This window comes from Tamandua tetradactyla, chromosome X (genome assembly GCF_023851605.1).
Source record: "Tamandua tetradactyla isolate mTamTet1 chromosome X, mTamTet1.pri, whole genome shotgun sequence".
NCBI lineage: Eukaryota > Metazoa > Chordata > Mammalia > Pilosa > Myrmecophagidae > Tamandua > Tamandua tetradactyla.
In genome coordinates, this window is record NC_135353.1 from 172,635,266 (window position 1) to 172,655,985 (window position 20,720).

At 42.1% G+C, this 20,720-nt stretch overlaps 1 protein-coding gene across 6 annotated transcripts in view; it reads right to left on the reverse strand.

Moving 5' to 3' along the window:
* Window positions 1–253: 253 nt before the first annotated feature.
* Window positions 254–20,720, reverse strand: part of CD99 (CD99 molecule (Xg blood group)) — a 35,738-nt gene continuing 15,271 nt past the window's right edge. Inside the window, exons 3-11 of one of the 6 annotated variants that reach the window (XR_013169362.1) lie at window positions 20,291–20,341; window positions 19,584–19,628; window positions 18,364–18,423; window positions 16,747–16,791; window positions 14,011–14,049; window positions 10,901–11,014; window positions 6,471–6,528; window positions 3,976–4,023; window positions 254–2,529 (exon numbers count right to left, since the gene is read on the reverse strand). Coding sequence is in view for 4 of the 6 variants with exons in the window: in XM_077145258.1 (XP_077001373.1) it covers window positions 2,504–2,529; window positions 3,976–4,026; window positions 10,901–11,014; window positions 14,011–14,049; window positions 16,747–16,791; window positions 18,364–18,423; window positions 19,584–19,628; window positions 20,291–20,341 (431 nt within the window). In the remaining 2 variants the exon portion in view is untranslated. Of the gene's footprint in view, window positions 2,530–3,975; window positions 4,027–4,834; window positions 6,529–10,900; window positions 11,015–14,010; window positions 14,050–16,746; window positions 16,792–18,363; window positions 18,424–19,583; window positions 19,629–20,290; window positions 20,342–20,720 lie in introns of those variants that run through there. The other 5 variants (XR_013169361.1, XM_077145259.1, XM_077145258.1 and 2 more) reach the window with 5 other exon arrangements.

The window sequence follows — 20,720 nt, forward strand, 5'->3', positions numbered from 1 at the left end:
ATGGGTATGCTGTCTGCCGATCAAACTTTATTTACGGACACAGAAATTTGAGTTTCAAGTAATCTTCAGGCACTGTAAAAATATCAGCATGCCTCCTTTGAATTTTTTCCCAACTGTTTAGAAATGGAAAAACCATTCCCAGCTTGTGGACCACTCAAAGGCAGGTGGTTGCAAGTTGTTGGGGGTTAAATGCTACCCATGCAACATAATGTATGCAGTCTCACCAGCCCCACTTTGCAGAGGGACCAGAAAGTGCAGAGTTCTTGTCCTTTATTGACGGTCAATCAGCAGGCCAGTTTGGGCAGACCAGCCAGCAGTTACGAAGGCAGGCTCAAGAGGTAAGAATACACCAGAATCAACTAGATGTCTCAGCTAGATTTGTCGATGTGCAATTAAAATAATTGTCTAAGTGAGTATTCCCTCCCCCTCCATCACCCAGGAAGGACCAGTTGACATATCTCTCAATGGTTCAGATTTATTTTTCTAGGATCCATACTTTGACATCCTTTAAAAAGTACCACTCCGTTTCTGCTTTCCACCTTGAGACAGGTGTGTTTACAACATGATTACAGCATGCCAGTGTTGTCTGCAGAATGGCAAAACAGGTTTATGGATTTTGCTTTTTTAATTGTGAGGCAAATCTGTGGACATGATCAGAGCTGGAAGACGATCCCCGATGATTTCTTTGGGAAGATTTGGCACATTCACCTCTACCGTGATAACGTGGGTTTGTTGTTACATAACCAACAGCCTGAGCACATTGGCTAATCGAGCCCCTGACTGCTGGGCAGCTCATCACGTATGCTGGCGCATGGATGAGGTAAGACTTTTGCAAACCTTCTTTTATGCCCACTAGAATCTAAAATGCCACAGGGTATGTCTTTGCATACCCTGCTCCCAGGAGGTATGCAGCAGGCACGTGTTGAATGAAACAAGGAACAGGTGACCAGAATGATAAATAGGATTTTCTATCACTTTTTTTCTTTACTATTTCATCGACTCCAAATTTATTCAAGAGTGACACCTCTTCCCACCAAGCCAACCCCTTCTCCCAAATCAAGTGATTTGTGCTGGCCACGGAAGCAGGTCTGATTTCAGCGAAACCTGACTTTGATGATATACATTTACTTTTAACCTTACCTTCAGTGATAATTCTTAAGCATTTCACTAAAAATGTCCTCCTCTTCTAAGGCTTTGTGTTAATTTTTCTGAGCTCGTGGTTATATCCTGACAATATCCTGAATCTTCAGGGAAGAAATGCTTATTGATGGGGTCAAATTTATTAGGGAATATCAGGGTCTTTACACTTCATGAAATTCATACAGAATTCAAAAGAAAGCCCCTTTGAAGCCTTCACATGAAAATATGGATTTGAAAAGCCTTTCTGTGTAGGTCTAACCTTACATCGGGAAATGCCTCCAAATGAGGGAAAGCCAGCCTTTATTTCATGGAGAAAGGATGCTTTCAGCTCATTTCAGGATGTTAAAAACTGTATGAGGAGATCCTCTATCACAAAGCAACTTTACCATGTCGTTAAACCGTGCTCTCAGATCAAAGCTGTTGAACGTTTTGTAAAGACTATACAGTTCACAAATCCATGACATCAATCCACACAAAACCCACAAGAAGGCAGGGGAGCATCTGGATGTGGGTGCAGTATCTGGATGTGGGGGAGTATCTGGGTGCAAGGAGTATCTGGATGCAAAGAGTATCTGGCTCTGGGCGACTATCTGGATGCCAAGGAATATGTGGGGAAGTGTCTGGGTGTAAGGAGTATCTGGTTGTGGGGAAGTATCTGGATGCTGGGAAGCATCTGAGTGCAGAGAATATCTGGATGTGGGGACTGTGTGGATGCAGAGGTGTACTTTTCCCTGATGTGGCAGGACAGGTGGAAAGAAAAAGGCAGAGAAAGGAAACCCTGCAAATAAACAGCTAGCACTCAGCTAGATACTTTCTCTAAAAGCCTCTATAAAAGGGTCTTTAAAAGTCACCAAATGGCAAAACACTTAAGTAAAAATTTTTGGCTTCCAATTTTTTTTTAATTAGTCATGAAGAATCTGAACAAATAAAAGAAATATTGAGGCAAGATGCTGAAGGCTTGCCTTACTTTATGAAAAGATGCGTCATGCAGGAATTTCAGATGTGTTTGATATTGATGTCATTTTTGTAAACGGCCCCAGGACGGCGCATTACCTAAGGTTGTTGAATTCCTGGAATTCTATCAAGGTCAGCTTCTCATATCACACGGAGAATCCCCAAGGGCCTTGGAGAATGAACCCAAGTTTGCAAAATTCATCTTGAGTATACCTCATCGGCCCTGCACGGTAACCGGGCAAAAGCAGAGCTCAAGGTTAAATCAAAACGATCTGACATGAGCCGACGTGGCAGGGTGAGGCTGGCTCCTGGCGCTGTTGTATCTGCTGTAAGATGTTCGTTGGAGATGAGCAGAAGGCAAGTTGTCCAATCCCGCTGTGAAGTCTGCTCTGTGTTTTCTCGCAGGTTTCTACTTCTCCGCAAGAGAGCATTGAACTGCCGGGGCAAAGAGGCGACACAAGACGTTGTAAGTAATTCCCAGCTCCCTGAACACCCCAGAACATTTGTTTCCCAAGGTATGGAAGTGGGGGACTCTTCCTGTATTAGTTAAATGACCTCAAAACTCAGCAATGAAGAAAGGAGAAACCTCAATCATGCATGTTAAACAGTTCAATACATTTCATTGCACGCTACAACCTTAGCTTAGCAAGAATGGATACTTCAGGAAAAACAGTGAAAAGGAGAAAGAAGGCATTTTCTATTAGCAAACTTCTCTGGGACAGTAAAAATGTATCTCTAATTTATCAAATTTCAGAATAGAAAAATTTCTGAATGAGGATGCATGCTTTGTATTAGTTTTCTATGATTCAAGGACTAAGTTCATTAAAGTATGAGAGGTTTATTTTGCATTTAATGCTTAAAGGTTTATTTTGCATTTAACACTCAAAACTTAAGTTTCTTAAATTGTTACCACTACACATTTTGGAGGGAGCAGGTGGGATTTGTGAGAGAAAAGATGACCATCATATTTTCCTTCCAGAAAGTCAGACAGAAAAAGCTGGAGAAGGGTGATTCCTTTTTAAGATGATAGAGAAGAGAATGCCACATGAAGATATGTTTAGTCGATGAAAAGCTGAGCATCTTCAAGGGGGCATGTGCGGACAGAGAACTGTCTTCCTGCCTGCTTGAAAACAATATCTCATTTTAAATTTCTTTCCCTGATTGGAAAGAGCAGTGAGCTGGGCAGTGTGTTCTAAAAGTCTCTCGTTGTGGCAAGAAATCCTTCGCAATTGTAATGAGGGAAGTTCAGTTTTCATCCTCTGGGCACACGAATATCTGGTGATGCTGCAACTGGGAATGTCTTGGGAAAGGATCCCAATAAACACTCAGCTAACGTGGGCTCAAACATAAACAGGTCTCATGGGGAATACCAAGCCCAAATACTTTATTCCATTATCTCGCTTTTTTCCCTTAATGTATTTATTGAGAAATTAGCACACACATGCAGTCCAACCATTTTACATAATCCATGGCCCACAATATCATCCCATCGTTGTGCATTCATCACCATGATCATTTTTAGAACATTTGCATCCCTCCAAAAAGAGAAAGAAAAAGAAAAACAAAAAAACAAAAACAGAACTCATGCATCCCATGTCCCTTACCCCTCCATGTCACTGTCCCACAGTATTTCAATCTACCCCATTTTCACCCTTTCTCTTCCCCTATCATTTTTTTTAACACCTCTGTCCCTATCCTGCTCCATGATCTCCCGAATGAATCTCCTGCAAAGCAAGGAGATTTAACTGCACACCTCTAAAGCATGTAGAGGCAACTAGGACTGCAGGCTGGACCCCAAACCCACATTATCCTTGGAAAAAATCAAAGTTCAAACCTCTGGGCTGCTCCCTCACCCCCGCCCCCCACATGCACCGCTCTTACCCAGGGGCTCGGTTTTGGCACTCGGATGGTTTTCCACGTCGGTTTGATCTGCTGAAAGGAAGAAAAGGATAGCCAGAGAGGCTGAATACGACAGGGAACGGACACAGCGAGAGGCACGTAAATCATTCCGACAGCAGTTCTAAATCCCTGCAATCGCGCGCTTGGCTGTGTGTTTCCACACGTATGCGGGTAGGAATGGACACCCTCGTGGAATTCAAATGGTTTTTATTATCGATCTTCCCCTTAAGAGATTTATCTTCCTTCTCCCTAAATACTGAGCTACACATACAGGGAAGCCCGTCAATGAACAGGCACAAAATTGATGAAAATTAGACCCTCGTCTTGAACTGTGTCCCAGATCCACGTTTAGGGGTGAATCTCATCCCCCCCAAAAATGGCAAGCTCAAACCCTAATGCCCAGTCCTGTGATTGCAAAAATCTTTGGAAATCAGGTGTCCCTAACATGTTTCTGAGGGAACATGGCCGAATTTCACGTTTCTGGCCTCCAGAATGTTGTGAGAATAAATTTCTGTTTTTTAAGCACTCCTAAGAGACTAAAGACAACCATTCCCAGTGAAGGCAGTCTCAGTAGATTAGGGGAAAAAAGACCCCCCCACCGCCCCCCCACCCCTCTCCTTGTGCCTGCATTTTAAGCACTGCTCCCCAATATAAACACACATCGTTATCCCCCCAACACTCTCCACTTAGCTTCTCCTCTAATGTGTGGCATCATCCGACAGAATCCAAAATGCTAAGGGATGTGCAGATGAAAAATGTATTTGGTTACTGTACGGTGTCTAAAGAGAACAGAAGTTACATGTTGGAAACGTGAAAGGAGCCACATTTAATTCCAAGAAAGTCTGTTTTCCGTTCACACATCTTTAATATTTGCCACGCTGCATGGGGAGTTAAAATAGCTTTATGAACAAATATGTACAGTACATCAACACGCCTTTTAAGGAAGAGGGTAGAAAAATCTATTGCAATTTGGATGAAGGGAGTCCACTGATCTATAACTCTCTCTCCCACTACATAATGCAAACCGAACCAAAGTGTGAAAAAATTTAAGGCAACAAACCAAGAACTAATCCCCAAAGAGGGGAATTCTAAGTGATATGTTGGTTTTGAGGTGATTTTTTCTTTTTCTGCTGGTTGGGCAGATGGTCCGTTCAATGCAGGTATACTTAGAACAAACAGTAATGGAGTAAAACTGTAAAAATGCATGATTTCATATTGCAAAAATGTCTTCCTATAAAAAGCCACAAATGACTAAAAGGCCAAGTATTGTCTCAAGATCAAGAAAAGCTAAGATTGGGGTATCTTTGGGAGACAACAGAAAGCTCATTCAAAGTAAGAAAGGCTCACAGGACAAGATTCATTTTTGGCAAAAGTCATCTCTAAGCAATGAAGGACAACTCAAATTCTATAAGCTCTGAAATAGCGATGTAGGGAGTGGGCAGAGATAGCAGAGGGCATTTTAGTCTGGAGTTTCAACCCTCCACATTTGTAGACAAGCTATTAGAATGTCTGGTTTCAGGGGCCGTCCCCCAAGATGTTGTATCAGAACTGAGAACCCCTCTGACATATCCTTCAAAGCGTCAGAGAATTCTAAAGGGCATGGGGACGCCGAGCTCACAGGGAGAGCATTTACACCCCACACTCAGAGAGTGTTCAACCCACCTCATGCTTTATCCATCCTACCCCCAAAATCGCACTTCAAACACAATTCCCTCCCCAGGGAAGGGAGCTCATCTGAATCTCAGCACCTGCTAGAAATCAGAAAAAATAATTTCGACACCCAAGGAGGAGAAGGCAGAATTGAATAAAGGAAGGAAAATCCAGCCTTCATGGGTGTCAGTAAGAAAAACGAAGTACACAAGGTCTGAACGCTCAGCTGGAAGTAAGACTGTCCTTCGAAGACCTTCTCAAATGACCTTCAAGAGAAGACATCCTAAGATTTTCAGGTCATTCCCGAAATGGTGTTGTTTCTGAGAACTGGGTGTGTACATATTTGGATATTGGAGCTGGGAACTGCATGGCAGACATTGGAGTGAAAAAGGCACAATAAAAATTCCAGGGTTAAGAAATCATAAGATTTGAAATTCCGTCAGTATCATGGAAGCTCAAATTCTTATGACCACACAGATTTTGGCCAGGCCATGGCAGGGAAGATGGTGCCATGTGTCGGTTGACCTATTGGCAGAGATATACCTGGTGTTGAGTTTCAACACCTTTGTTTTTCTCTTGGATATGTTTAAAAGAAAATATCTGTATTTATCTTCACTTTCTGAAGCTACCTGCCCAATAATATAATGTAACATAATAAGCTGTGAATTAAGAAAGGAGAAAAGACTGAGCATTCAAGAGATGCAACTTGCTCTCTGAGAATCATGTCATGAAAGCAGTTTGCTAGAAGGAGAGAGGCGAACAGCAAACACAAAGGTTTGCTTTGGGGATTGAGGACTCTGAGACTTAGGAGATAAATAGTTATCCACCAGATGAATCTTGAGGTCTGGGCAGGGCTCTCTCATCATCCCTAGATGTTCGACCCATCTGAAAAGGAAGGTTGAAAAAAAAAGAAAAAGTGAACTTCTGATATGTTTGCTTCAGGTATATGCAAGGGTCCTGGGGTTGGGAGCCAGCAGGGTGGAATTAGAAAGCGAGTCTTGGTCTTAGCGGTGAAGTGTTAGGGACTTAAAGACCAGCATAAAATGTGAAGCAAAAATCAGAAGTTATGCATGGAATTAAAATTAGGATGGGAGGAAGGAAAGAAGGAAGACAGGAAAGGAGGAAAAAGAAGACAGAGAAGTAGGGAAGGAAGAAAATAAGAAAAGGAATGGGAAGGGCGAAAAGAGACAGGGAAAAAGAGAGAGAGAGAGAGAAAGAAAGGGGGTATCAAAAAAAAGAAGGAAGAAAAGGAAAGAAAAGGCGGAGGGAGGAGGTGAGGGAACAGAAAGAAAAGGAAAGAAAAGGCGGAGGGAGGAGGTGAGGGAGAAAGGGAGAGAAGGAGCGAGAGAGAAGGAGAAAAGAGGAGATGACAGAAGAAGGAGGGATGGCTAGCCAGGAACTAGCTCAAGGCACCAAAGTATCAAGAAAACCACTTATCAGACAGGAGCACTAGAAAACAGTTGCAGGACACGCCTTGGAGGAGCCAGAATCAGCCACCACGGATGCAGATGGCCACATCTGTTAACCTCGGGATGCAATAGCCAAACGCTGGGCTCGGGGGAAGCAGGAGCAGCCACGTGCGGTTAGTCATTTGAGCCGGTTACGTGAAGCAAACACACCGAAAGGAAAACCCACCACTGGCCCCCACAAACAGCGTCAAGGATCATCCGCTCAAAACCACATTAACATTCTAGAACTACACATTCAAATTTCTAGATACAAATGACAGGTCTCCCAAACGCCGTTGGCCGCGCGTGTTTTAATACTTTAGCTCAAAATATAATAGGGAGAAGCTTTTCAATATACTTATAGTCACATATTATACCGTCAAATACGTGATCAATTGCATTAGAATCTCTTGGATTGTCAAATATTTGATCCATTTGTCTTGGTGTTGGGAAAATGTCTGCTTCCGTTGAGTTTCCTGACAGTCATTTTGGTACACCCGTAACAGAAACTACACATTTTCGTACAAGAGCAGAATTCTGGAAAATTCAACTTTTACCCTCATGGTCCATATAGAATAATAGATTGAGGAGACTGTCCCTAACTCCACGGACCGAGGCATGCTAAATCCACAGCCTTCTTAGGAAATCTCCAAACTCACAGTTATTGGTTTGCAGGTCTTAAAATTACCATCCCTGAAATAAAACCCAACAAATCATCCAGCAAACACTCTGCAAGTTGTAACATCTTCATGTGCCTTTGATGCAGCATGCCAATAAAATATGTAACTGATACAAACATTAAATTTACTTTATAATACAGACGTCAAGACCAAACTGAGCATCAGTGGAGTCCAGAAAACACGCACTGCATTGAATCAGGTTCTCAGTTTTTATAGGAGAATAGTTTCAAATTTCTTTTCACTGTTACCATTGGGCATTGTATCATTAGAGAGAAAACCCAAGTTGCAAGCTCCAGCTTTCTCCCCTCTTCGTGGTTGGCTTTATTTATTCCCTTTTGTTTTCTGCATCTACGTAAGCCCAAGAACACAAAGCCTGTGAAAAACTAGAAAGCAAAGTAAGACTGAAAGTGATGCCTTATGCGACTTAAGCCTAAGAAGAATAACAGATAGCAGAAAATGTTGTAGAGAAATGAACAAAGCATCTCAGTAGTATAGGTTTAATCCTTGACTGCTCTGAGTCCATTTTCAGAAAAAAAAGCCAACAATTTCTACTCAGGGAGAGCCTACTGATTTATGCCTCACCCTTGATGTATGCAGTGGAGGGAATACCTCACTCAAAGACAAAGAGCGAGTACTAACCGGGTAGGGTGGGAAACACTTTGCGTTTCCTTTCTCAATTCCACTTCCAAATTTTTGACCAATCCAAGATTATTAAGACCCCATGTGCTTTTCCAAGATGCTGAGTCTTGGGACACGAATATCAAATAGCACTACAATATTCCAAAGGTTAATATGTCCCGTTCGCAAGGTTATAGAAATCCTTTTCAACTGAAGAATGCAATGTAAGAGTACTCAAGATTTGCCAAAAACAATTGACCTGCGACATCTGTTTAAAGCTGCAGCATTTAACAGTGTGTAGGATTGTAAGCAGAGCTAGGGAATTACAAATAAAACAACCTAACCCCGAGGGAAGATCAAACAAAGACAAAGACCCAAGGCTGATGGGTTGGGGTGGGAAACATTTTAACTTTTCTTTTCCCAGTTCCATTTCCAATTTTTTACCATGCCAAGACTATTAATATCTCATGTGCTTCCCCCAAGAGACAGTGGCTTGGGACATAAATATCAAATAGCACCACATTATTGCAAAGTTAATATGTCCCATTCACACAGCAATGGCAATGCTTTTCAACTTGAGAATCCAATTTGAGTGTATCTGAAGATTTTGCAAAGCTGGTTGCATCAGGACATCTTCATTTAATGCTAGAGCATTCAATACTTTTTGGGGTTCTAAAGAGAGTTAGAGAGTGACAAATGAAATATCACACATCCTTCCTAGAGGACGGATCGTACTTGTCTCTCAGCTAAGTATTAGGGTGTGCCTTGAGACACTTCAGTAAGAGGGCAGTTGGGAGTGGGGGAGTAACTGAAAAGGGAAAAATATTTCATGGAATCCCTATTAGTTTAGCCTCTAATTTTCCCTCATAGGCTTTTTAAAAGTTGATCATCTCTCCATTTGCAAGCAACTCAACCTACCCATTTGATTAACCAAACACGCTTCCTAAGCACCCTCCAGGCAGAAGGCGTGAGGTCCCATATGGGAAATAAAATGCCATCAGCAGCCTTATTCCCTACTAGATCTGTAGAAAACCTCACAGCAAGAAGGGGGATTTACAAAACAACCTAAGTTAGACATCTGAATCCAAAAGCTGTTTGGGACTCTGAACTTCAGGTTATAAGTAATCATGGCAGATACCATAAAATCTGGAATACAGATAGGAAGGGTTCATTCTAATTTCACCTTTACAGGAAGGTGTTCAGACCACCTGGGAATTTCCTTCAAACCCTCAGAAAGCAGAGGTTTACACGGATGAGGTCAACCAAACCTCAATAAAGCCAATGAGGAGGGTCCAGGGTTGGACCAGAAAAGCCAAACCAGAGACCTAAAACCGTTGCTCATGGGAAGTGTGATATAAGACCTGTATAAGGCAGTCCAGAGATGCATGAATAATCAGCCGCATTCAAGATGGAGTTCTCTACTTTATGGTGGATGCGAAAAAACCTAAGAACAAGACCACAAGGTCACAAAATGCCCACTGGCAGAGTTTAAATTACAGTGGTGTTAACTGTGACATCCTCTGCACAACAAAAATTTTCCTGTCTGAGGACCTACTGGGTGCAGGCTGGCATTTGGTCTGATAGAATGGGTAGATATCATCTGGTCTCGGTTTTTATTTTACTACTCATGGGTGCAAAAAGCAATAAGGCTGCCCTGAAGCTAACACTCTTTCTCTAATTCTGAAGAAGATAATGATGATGGCGAATATCTACGATAAATTTTCCGAGCTGGCATTTCTTTAACACTCACTCTCTTCCAGTTGGCATCCCAAGACTTTCACAGCTGACCTTCTTTAATGCCCACATAGTCTCCTATCATCTCCTCCACTTTATAGACGTAAAACCCAACATGGCATGTCAAGACTTTCACAGCTGGCCTTCTTTAATGCCCATATAGTGTCCTATCATCTCCTCCACTTTATAGATGTAAAACCCAAGATGGCATATCAAGACTTTCACGGCTGACCTTCCTTAATGCCCATATAGTGTCCTATCATCTCCTCCACTTTATAGATGTAAAACCCAAGATGGCATGTCAAGACTTTCACAGCTGACCTTCTTTAATGCCCACATAGTTTCCTATCATCTCCTCCACTTTATAGACGTAAAACCCAACATGGCATGTCAAGACTTTCACAGCCGACCTTCTTTAATGCCCACATGGGTGACCTATCATCTCCTCCACTTTATAGATGTAAAACCCAAGATGGCATGTCAAGACTTTCATGGCTGACCTTCTTTAATGCCCACATGGTGTCCTATCATCTCTCCTACTTTATCGATGTAAGACCCAAGAATTGGAGCAGTTATCAATGCAGCTAAAAACAGAGCCAGTCTGGGATCTGTCTCTGGAAAGTCTGATTTGGCAGCCTCCATGATCCACTATCACCACCTTAAACTGGTTGTGTGCAAACATGACTCATTTATCATTGTTTGATGTTGAAGAACACACGCATGTTGTGAGTTAGCAAATGCACAGAGGAAGAGGGGCTTCTGCAGTGAGACTCTTACCATTTTCTTTGAAACACAGCTTCTTCTTCTGGTAAGCGATGAAGCTAGAGATGGCTCCTACCACCGCGACAACCACGGTCCCCACAATTCCAGGGATCACCCCTGGAGAGTCAGCTGTGGAGAGAAGGGCAAGACACGACAATCGGGATCATTCAGAAAGACCACATCCCAGGACAGGCAGGTGGCTGGCAGAGAGGCTCAAACGTGAGAGAAATAGGCTATGACTGAGCCCAGCGTCTTCTAAAGGAAGACCACCCAATGGCAAAATACAAACCAGGAATACTGAGATGCCTTCTGCTGAGTACGATGGCCCATTGAAGGGAAGGATTGCACTCAAAGGAGAGGGGCAAAGGGAAAGAAAACCCAAAGAAAGACAGTGAGGAAGGGGAGAAACTCCACTCCACAAAGACAGAAGATAAAGAAAGAGAAAGAAAGACCGAGAAGTAAATAGAAGAAACTCAACATGAGAGGAGGGCAGGCAGGTCCAGGAGATAAGAATTAAATGGTAGCCACCATTAATGGAAGCCCCAGTTGTCAGTGCATGGACATTTAGACTAGCTTTCAACTTATCTAGAAAACCCCTTTTGGTTCCCGGAAGGATATCTTTGGGTATTAATGCAAATGGTCCCAATTCACCTACTTAAAGCAAATATCTAATGTCAGCAAGAATGTTTAAGATTTGTTACCAGAAGGGTTTTGACAAATTCCCTTTGAATGCTAAGGCATCAGAAACCAAGGAGAGGAGAGGGGAGCGGCTATGACCTGCTCTCCAGTTGCTCCTCAGAGGCTCCCGGGGAAGGCTGCAGGTTCTCCTTGTTCCTGCAACCTCAGGGAAAGTCATGGAGCCCCTCTTAAGCCTGGAGGATTTTCCAACCCAGCCTCAAATGCTTTCCCCTTCTCAAAGGACACCTTCTCCCTGAGAGCAGAAGATCCTAGCAAGAATCTGAATTTGTTTCACTAGGCAGACCCTCCAAAATCCAATTTTCTGGGGAGCCTTCATTGGTTTCCGTTGGGGTGGCAGGTCTTGCCTTCCCAACTCTATACTCATGGCAGGTTCTCATCTCGTAGGGAGAGCTTTCGTGTCAATGATACACCTGCAGAGTCCAATTAAATTGCAATCTTCACTTTCTCTGGGAAAGATGCCCACCTTGGAAGCTTGGAGCTTGGGCAGCTTAAGCATTCCAATTCCCAGCTCTTCATCCCCTTTATAAACATCCAGGCAACGAAAGGGAAGTACCTGCAACTACTGAGCTGTGCGCCAGTAGCCCTGTTTCTTGAAGATGACTGTATAATGATATAGCTTTTACAGTGTGCCTGTGTGATTGTGAAAACCTTGTGTCTGATGCTCCTTTTATCCAGGGTATGGACAGACGAGTAAAAAATATGGATAAAAAAATAAATACTAGAGGGGAAAAAGGTTAAAATAAATTGGGTCGATGGAAACACTCATGGTCAATGAGATGGAGGGGTGAGGGGTATGGTATGTATGCATTTTTTGCTTTTCCTTTTTATTTCTTTTTCTGGAGTGATGCATAAGTTCTAAAAGATGATCATGGTGATGAATATACAACTATGTGATGATATTATGAGCCACTGACTGCACACCATGGATGGAAAGTTTGCATGTTAAGAATGTTGGTATGTCTGCATGTTGTCCCATCAATAAAGAAAGAAAAATTAAAGAGGGCAGCATGGTAAAAAAAAATCTAAGCAATGACCTGTTAATTATTTTCATTTTATTTAAAGGGCAGCTACATCCACTGTTGATCATCATCAAACTATTTTTTTTTAATCATCAAACTATTTTTATCTGCCTGGTATCTATAGTCATTTCGTCGATACTACGGAAAGTCTTACTTCATGGGTCACTGAGGGAAGCAATACATATGGACGTGTTTTTCTACGTTCTTTGTATGGTAATGATGATGATTGCCTCTATGCGCTAAAATCAAGGGAGAATGCCCAAATCAAGGGGCCACACCAGTAGCCTGCCTTCGACAATGACAATCCCCATTAGAGAAAAATAAAAAATTCACTATTTTGATAGCTGTATGTGAGCCTTAGGGGTTTTTTCTTTGACTAGAACAGTCTCAGTAGCCCTTCAAGAGGGAAAAAAATTTTCTGGGTTACAGGAAAAACACTGACTCTCAACATGGACGGTTGGTGACTGGGTTTAGCCTGTTGATCAGGGATTTCTCGCGTATGTTAGTTACATTGAATTAATGCAACTGTATTACTATTAATAGGATGAATAAAAATTATATTATTAGCATATATCTCAACATATATTAAAGTAAAGCGGGGTCAGAGCCAGCAAAAGATTTTCACGCTAAACCACTCTCCTTGACAAAGTCATAGATTCAATATTCCCTACAAATGAGACATTGAAAAATCATGGTTGGAAACAAAGGTGCTAGCCATAAATTTTCTTATGGTATTTCATTCCAAGTGACCTTCCATCTAAAAAAAAGCAAACTATTACCTCTTCAAGGACAGCTTAAAATGATTCCTTTAAAAATCGTAAGAATACATAAAGCCATCCTTTTCATTATTTTCTCATCAAAACGAGTATGAAAAGGGCAAAGTGAGGTCAATTATTTGTGCTCCCGTGTCGAGGAAACAAAAATTCTTAGAGCCAAGGGGGGACTGTGCTCACACTTCCAACTGCCCCCCCCTTGTCATTTATTTGATTCAAAAATGCATTTTATCTTATCGAATGTAATTTTATTCTATCCAAGAGTCAGCGGGTCTGGCGCCTGGTGTCAGCGTTCTCAAGCTTTAGTCACAAGGTCTGGGCAAAGGGGCAAGTCTTCCTCTCATTATCCACAGGGAACCCAGAGGGGGTGGACTTGGCTATCTCTCACCAGCTGAGATGCGTTTTAAAGTGGAGATCCCGATGCCCCCACTTCCTGGGTCTTTGGCTGAGAACCTAAACTAGCTGCTTCGGCCGAGGGCTTGGACACATTGGTCCAAGACTTACCCTTTCCTTGTGCTAGGGTCTTTAATGATCAGGAGGAAAAGGCTCAAGTCCATCTTGAACCTTTTTCTTTCCCATTTTCTCATCAACACAAGCGAGAAACCCCAAGGAAGACGCCAGCACAAGCACATACCCTGCTCCTCTCCATTGTGACTCTGGCTTCCGCCACCAGCTGCAAGAGAGGAAGACTCGTTGACGGCTTGCACCAGGAAGATTTCCGGATAAAGAAGAACTCACACCAAAGGCAAGTCCCTGTTACCATGGGCTGTAGATCTCATGCAGCGGGATGACTAGGGACTTGGGAAGGCTATTTGAATATGACCATTCCACACAGGTGGTTGCTGGAGAAGGTCATCTCAGCTTTAACCTCAGGTTGGCCAAGGGCTTGGTGTTAAGCTCATATATCTGAGAACCAGGCTCAACTCCCATCTTGGACCACCCCAACCTGGATGGACCTAAGAGAGCCTGGAGTGAGCCCTGGGGGTGTCTCAGGCGCCATGTTCCCTTCCCACTGGGCTTGGTGAAGATCCCAACTGGGTCCCTGCAGCCCATCCAAAACACAGAGCATGGCGACAAGCTCAGCCCATGCACACGCCTGTTGGTTTCTGGGTTTGGGGGAACCCAGTGGTCTTGTTAACAATGACCACTGGCAAAGAGCTAACCCTTCACCCCTGGGTGTTTTCACAGTTCCAGCTTTCCCTAAATTTCAGAGACCTTGTCTCACCCCTCCCTCCTTTAATTTTTCCCATGTCACAAGAGCGTTAGACATTTTAATATGTATTTGACTTTAAGCCAATAGGGATACAATTATGAAAAGACTGTAGCTTAGTCTAATGTCTCACCCAGCAATCAGACCTGTGAGACTGCCTTTCATTGGTTTACTTAATATCAGTGACTCAGTTTCTGGGAAAAATTATGCAGGCATTGCATGTTACACAGCTAAAGAGCTACAGTGACACAAAAAGGGAAGAGTGCATGTTAGACAGCCATAGAGTTAGAGTAGTGCCTGTTATACTAAAAGGGGGGAATGCATGTTACACAGCCATGGAATTACAGTACTGCCTGTTACACATAAAGGACAGTACATGTTAGCTAGCCATAAGAAGTAGAGTACTGCCTGTTACACTGAAAGGGTAAAAGAATTTGAACTGCCCATGTATGTGCAGAATTAAATTGAAAAACAGTTTATGTAGATTGGTAACAGTTGTGGGTATGATTTCAATGACTGGAGTCAAAATGGTTTACTGTGAAAGGTTTGCCTGCTCAAGAGGAAGAGGGGGGCATTCTCAGTGGAAGGTAAATGAGATGTTCACTGAGCCTCTCCCAGTCAGTACCCAAGGACGTGGTTATAATGCTTTGAGGACGCAATCATCAATCGATGACAACTCACAATGACAATATTTCTCATGATAACATTTAAAGCAGACGAACAAGGCATGAGCCCAACGTTCTCTTACATGACTGGTAAAACTGTAAGTGATTCCAACCATTCTGGAAAGAATCTTGCAACCGATCACAGGACTTAAAAGTGGCAACCCCCGTGAGAAGCCCTATTCTTAGGAAACCACTTTAAGGGAATAAAAATGCAAGATTGCAAACACATGAGTGTAAGGATATGCACAACGATATCTATGAGAACCCAAAACTGGAATAACTTAAATACCTAACCATGGGAATGGTGAAATAAATTGTAGCATGAAGGGGAAAGACGATGAGATACAAGTGGAAGAGGAGCTGCCCTACAAGGACAGTTCACATAGCTTCCTGGGGGGAAGTCTCTATTAGAGAAGGAATACATACATGGGAGATAATCTGAGAAACCTTCTCCCATGTCATTATGATTCACCATTTAGCCTCAATTATCAGAGAAGAAAACTCTCCATTGCTCAATGGCTATGGAAGAAATCAAGGATTTTCCAATGGTTTGAAGTAGTATGTACCCCAGAAAAACATGTTCTTAAATCTATTCCCTTTCTGTGAGTGTGAACTCATTGCAAGTAGGACCTTTTGATGAGGCTACTTCAGCTAGAGTGTGGACTAGCTCAATCAGGATGAGTCTTAATCCAATTACTGGAGTCGTTTAGAAAGGGAATCCTTTCTAAGCATACAAATAGAAGAGAAAGCCATAGGAAATAAGAAGCCGAAAGTCAACAGAACCCACAAGAGGAAGGAGCGGCCAGGAGAGGCCGCCATATGCATTGCTATACGACAGAGAAGACCAGAGCCAAGGATCACCAGCAGTCAGCCCCAAAATGCCAAAGCATTGCCTTGATGACACCTTGATTTTGAAGTTTTCCCAGTCTCAAGACCACGCGCTAATAACTTTCCATTGTTTAAGCCAACCCATTGCATGGTATTTGCTTGAGCAGCCAAGGAAGCCAAAACACTGCGGAAGGAGTTCTGGTGTACATGCAGAGACCTGCAGTGATCAGGAATTTGAGAGGTATTTTATATCATATACATGAGGCAGGGAATGACACCCTCTTCTCTAGAAGAAGGTCATAAGGACCTGGAGGGCAGAACCAACAGAGTCCTGCAAAGAAGATATGTGGCTGTGATTTAAGCTCACAGTGAAGGCTGGCTTCAGAACTCTTTCTGTCTCTTGAGGTAATTGAAAGGGCAAACTCTCAAGGAAGTCTGGTAGAGGAGATTCCTACGTAGTGCCTAGCAGTGCACTTAATTTACGTAAACACTGCTTATAATTCCAAACTCTTGAGGCATCTGCAAACAGCAGAGCTCCTAAAACAACTTGCAAAAATGTGACTTCACTGAGGGTTAAGATACTTTAGATACCTAGCTACTTTAGAGCAAGTAGGCAACATAGGATGAGGGAGAAAAGAGACAAAGAGGATGGAAAAGGTAACTGTACCTCCGCTTGAAGTCCCATCAGTGAGGTCAGAATCTGAAAAACCACCTAGGAAGGAAAAACACAGTGTCAGAAAGTTCTGGGAGGGTTTTGATGCCTTGGAGTTAAAGAAAAAAGCCATGAGGTTCAAAAGCAGGTTTGGGAGAACCCAATAAAGGTATTAGCATTTGCACACAAACATAAAGGACATGGTGAAGGAAAATCTACTCAAAGTCCTTACCTGTCAAAAAAATCCTGTGAAAAACATTCGAAGACAACAAGAAAATAGGAAAAACACGTTCATAATAACGACTTGCAATAATTGCAATCCAGAATCAATGAGGAAGATTTATAAGTTAGCAAGGAAAAGAGGGATGTCCTAAAATATTAAAAAGGGCAAAGGACATGAACAACCAATACATAAAACAACCAAAAATGGCCAATGGTCATACTGAATTTTTTACATTCTAAAATAAGTCATGAAATTAGAACAATAGTAAAATACTATTTTACATCTCTCCTCCTGATAGGACGTGATGTGACAATAAGGACATTTGCACACACTCCAAGTTGAATTGGTACAATTCCCAAGGCGATTTTGAAAAATACATCAAAAGCTATAAAAGTACTCAAAAAAACTGAGCTGAACAACTTGACTTCCAGAATTCTTTTAAGAAATAATGATAATAAAAACAGTGTACAGAGATGGCTTACGTTGGCTTTCTACTTCATAATTCTAATATATCAGAACATAACATTTTCAAAATTAGAAATGAAATAAAGTATTTAATTATATATATTGCACAAGCATCTATACTTGCCATCAAAAATCATGTGATAAAATGACTAAATGACATGAGAAAATGTTTACAGAATATGGTTAAGCAAACATAATATTACAACTCAGCATGTACAAAAGGCTGACTTTTTTATTTAATTTTTTTTCATTTTAATTTATATATAAAATACTGGAGAGAATCACCATCGAATGTAAACAGTATTTATTTCACAGCATTAGGAAATAGACATACTATATCTTGCCTTAAACACTCAAAGCAAATGCATAAGCAAAAAAAAATCTAAAAATCTGACAATAAAAACACAACTATTTTAAGTAATTTTTTCTCTAATGTGTTATTTTATTTGTTGTGAAACTAATCTGATTAAAGCTTTTTAATAATATAATTAAAATACTTATAAAGAAAAAAAAACTGACATCTCAGCATTCATTCCATTACAAAACTGGCAGTAGTCGGAGCAGTCTGAGAAAACTGAGCTATTTCAGAAAAGCTGACTTTTATAGTCTTTGGGCAATGGTTCAAAAAAAACCATAACTTCCCTGCAGGAAATGCACAAGCAGACACTTTCCTCCCTCTCTCGTCTACATCACTGAAATCTCAGAATCCATTCTTTAGACGGTTCCATAAAACGTTGGAAGTAAGACCAGCAAGCTGAAAATCATATCCCAACCAAAACTACCTCTTCGAAAACGATGCGTTCTACTCCTTAAAAACTGAAATTACCCGACACAAAGCGTTAACAGTGAGCGCCTGCTAATCTGATATCAACCCTCTCTGCAGAAATGCAAACCACTGCACTTTGCAAACCTCAGGGAGGGTCCATGGAGCTCGAGGGTCTTACCAGAGGAGCCAGGTTTGGGATTCGGCTTCGGTTTGGGTGGGTTATCTGGTGCGGGGTCATCTGTGACCGAAAGAGAACGCATTTCGATTACGGACACCAATGGGAGGGCAGTGGCCTCCCTAACCAGGATGCAGAGTTCAGGCTTTGTCCATGAGGGGGACAGAGCCATCGCCCACCAAGTCCCGTCCCGCCCCACCCACAATATTTAGTTTCCTGGATTTCCAAGAGAAATGCCGGCCCGTATCTGGGCGAGCTACAGAATGTACAAGCTCTGGTGCAAAAGGAAAGGATCCCTTGTTCACAGGTCGTTAAGAATTTCAAGATTGCATGCATCCCTCTTTAGCTGATGATGTATTGGAGAGGCTGGAAGGAAGTATCTGAAACTGTAGAGCTGTGTTCCAGTAGCCTTGATTCTTGAAGATGATTGTATAAAGATACAATGTTTACAATGTGACTGTGCGATTAAGAAAACCTTGTGTCTGAGGCTCCTTTTATCCAGGGTATAGACAGATGAGTGGGAAAAAATGTGGATAAAAATAAACAAATAATAGGGGGGACAAAGGTTAACATAAACTGGGCACATGGAAATGCTAGCGGTCAATGAGAGGGAGGGGGAAGGAGGAAGGGATGCGTGAGGTTTTTTTCTTTTTTCTTTTTATTTGCTTTTCTGGAGTGATGCAAATGTTCAAAAAAATGATCACGGTGATGAATACACAACTATGTGATGATGTCGTGAGCCATTGATTGTACACCACATACGGAATATTTTTACATTAAGAATGTTGCTATGTTCTTACATTAAGTTTTATCAATAAAATATCTTTCAAAGAAAGAATTTCAAGATTGCAATAACAGCGCTTGAATCTGAAATGTCTGCACAGGGTACCTGAAGCAGGTACTGGGCAAAGGGCAGGCATATTTGCCGCACATTACTCCAAAGCATGTAAGAGCTTAAAAATAAAAGTAAGTGCACGGGGGGAAAAACCCAAAAATACAACAATGGATTTTCACTGTAAAAAATGCATCCCACCTATGATGTAAAAGACATAAGTCTCTCTCTCTCTCTCATTCTCTCTCTCTCTCTTTTTTTAGCATCGAGCCCAGGTCTCCAGCACGGGAGGTGAGAATTCTGCCACAGAGCCACTGTTACACCAGCCCATCTTTTTTAAATTATAGTAATTTCGTGATAACAAGTCAGGAAACCTAAATTGGGTACTTACTATGTCCTGTACCAGGCAGGGCATCGCTTAAATCCAACTCATCTCCTGGAAGAGGAAAAAGGGGTTGTGAAGACTGAAGTTCCCAAGAAAAAGGGACTGTGAAGACTGAAGTTTCCCAGTGGAAAAGAAATGAGCCCCTCAGCAGAAAAAGAGCTGTTACACCCCACATCCCTGGAATATCTTTTATTTTCCCCCTGAATATCACTCTGACCAGGATCCCCCTAGAAATCCGAATTCCTGATTGTTTCCACATCATCTTCTCTCAGATGAAAAGCATATTAAAAACTATATCGACACTCATATACGGTCATTTATGAAACCTCAAACTCACACACAGATTATACACGTGCCTTAGCCCTGAATATTTCCTCCCGTACAAAAGGACTACCCAAAGAGACAAAATCTCCAAGATGCAGAATAAACGCCTCCAGGGATGTTGGCAAAATGACCCCAAACCATTTCTCAGAAGTGCCGGCATTCCTTAAATCCCTGCACCAGACAGCGTCCATATGACGCCACCATTCAAACAGTATGATAACTTGAGAATATTCATGATACCATGCTATGATGAATGCACCAGAGCGTACGCAGCCCTTGCCATCTGTAATCTTCATATTTACCATCAAAGCAGCCTGTACTTTGGGGAACTGGGACCCAAAAGCCTGTTTCTCTACCCTCTCTCCGTGCCGAGAGCATTTCCTTCTTACCAGAGGACGGGGGCCTTTTCGGAGGTGCGTGGGTGGGTTTCTTACCACTGTCTGAAAAGAAAGACATTTTAATCAGTAGAACTTGGACCTGGGCGGGGAAAAAAAAAAGGTGGGTTCTCAAGGATGTGACTCCTTCCTAAAACTTAGCCTGAGAACGTACAAAGTTGGAAGCAAGCTGTCCGTGCTTCCAGGTGACTGAGAACACAACCTAACAAAATCCCCTTTGGCTCCCTGGTGTCAGAGAGGGTTGGCTCTTGAGCCCTCCTTCTGTGTTGGACCTTTTTTAGGACTTAAAATGAATAAATATGGAGATTTTTAGGGCAGGGAAATTATTCCGGTTGGTGCCAGATGTTGTTCAGGAAGAGCCCCCCCTCCTGCAAACCACAGGCTGCCATTCGTAACAATGTAGCCACATTCATTCATCCTTTGT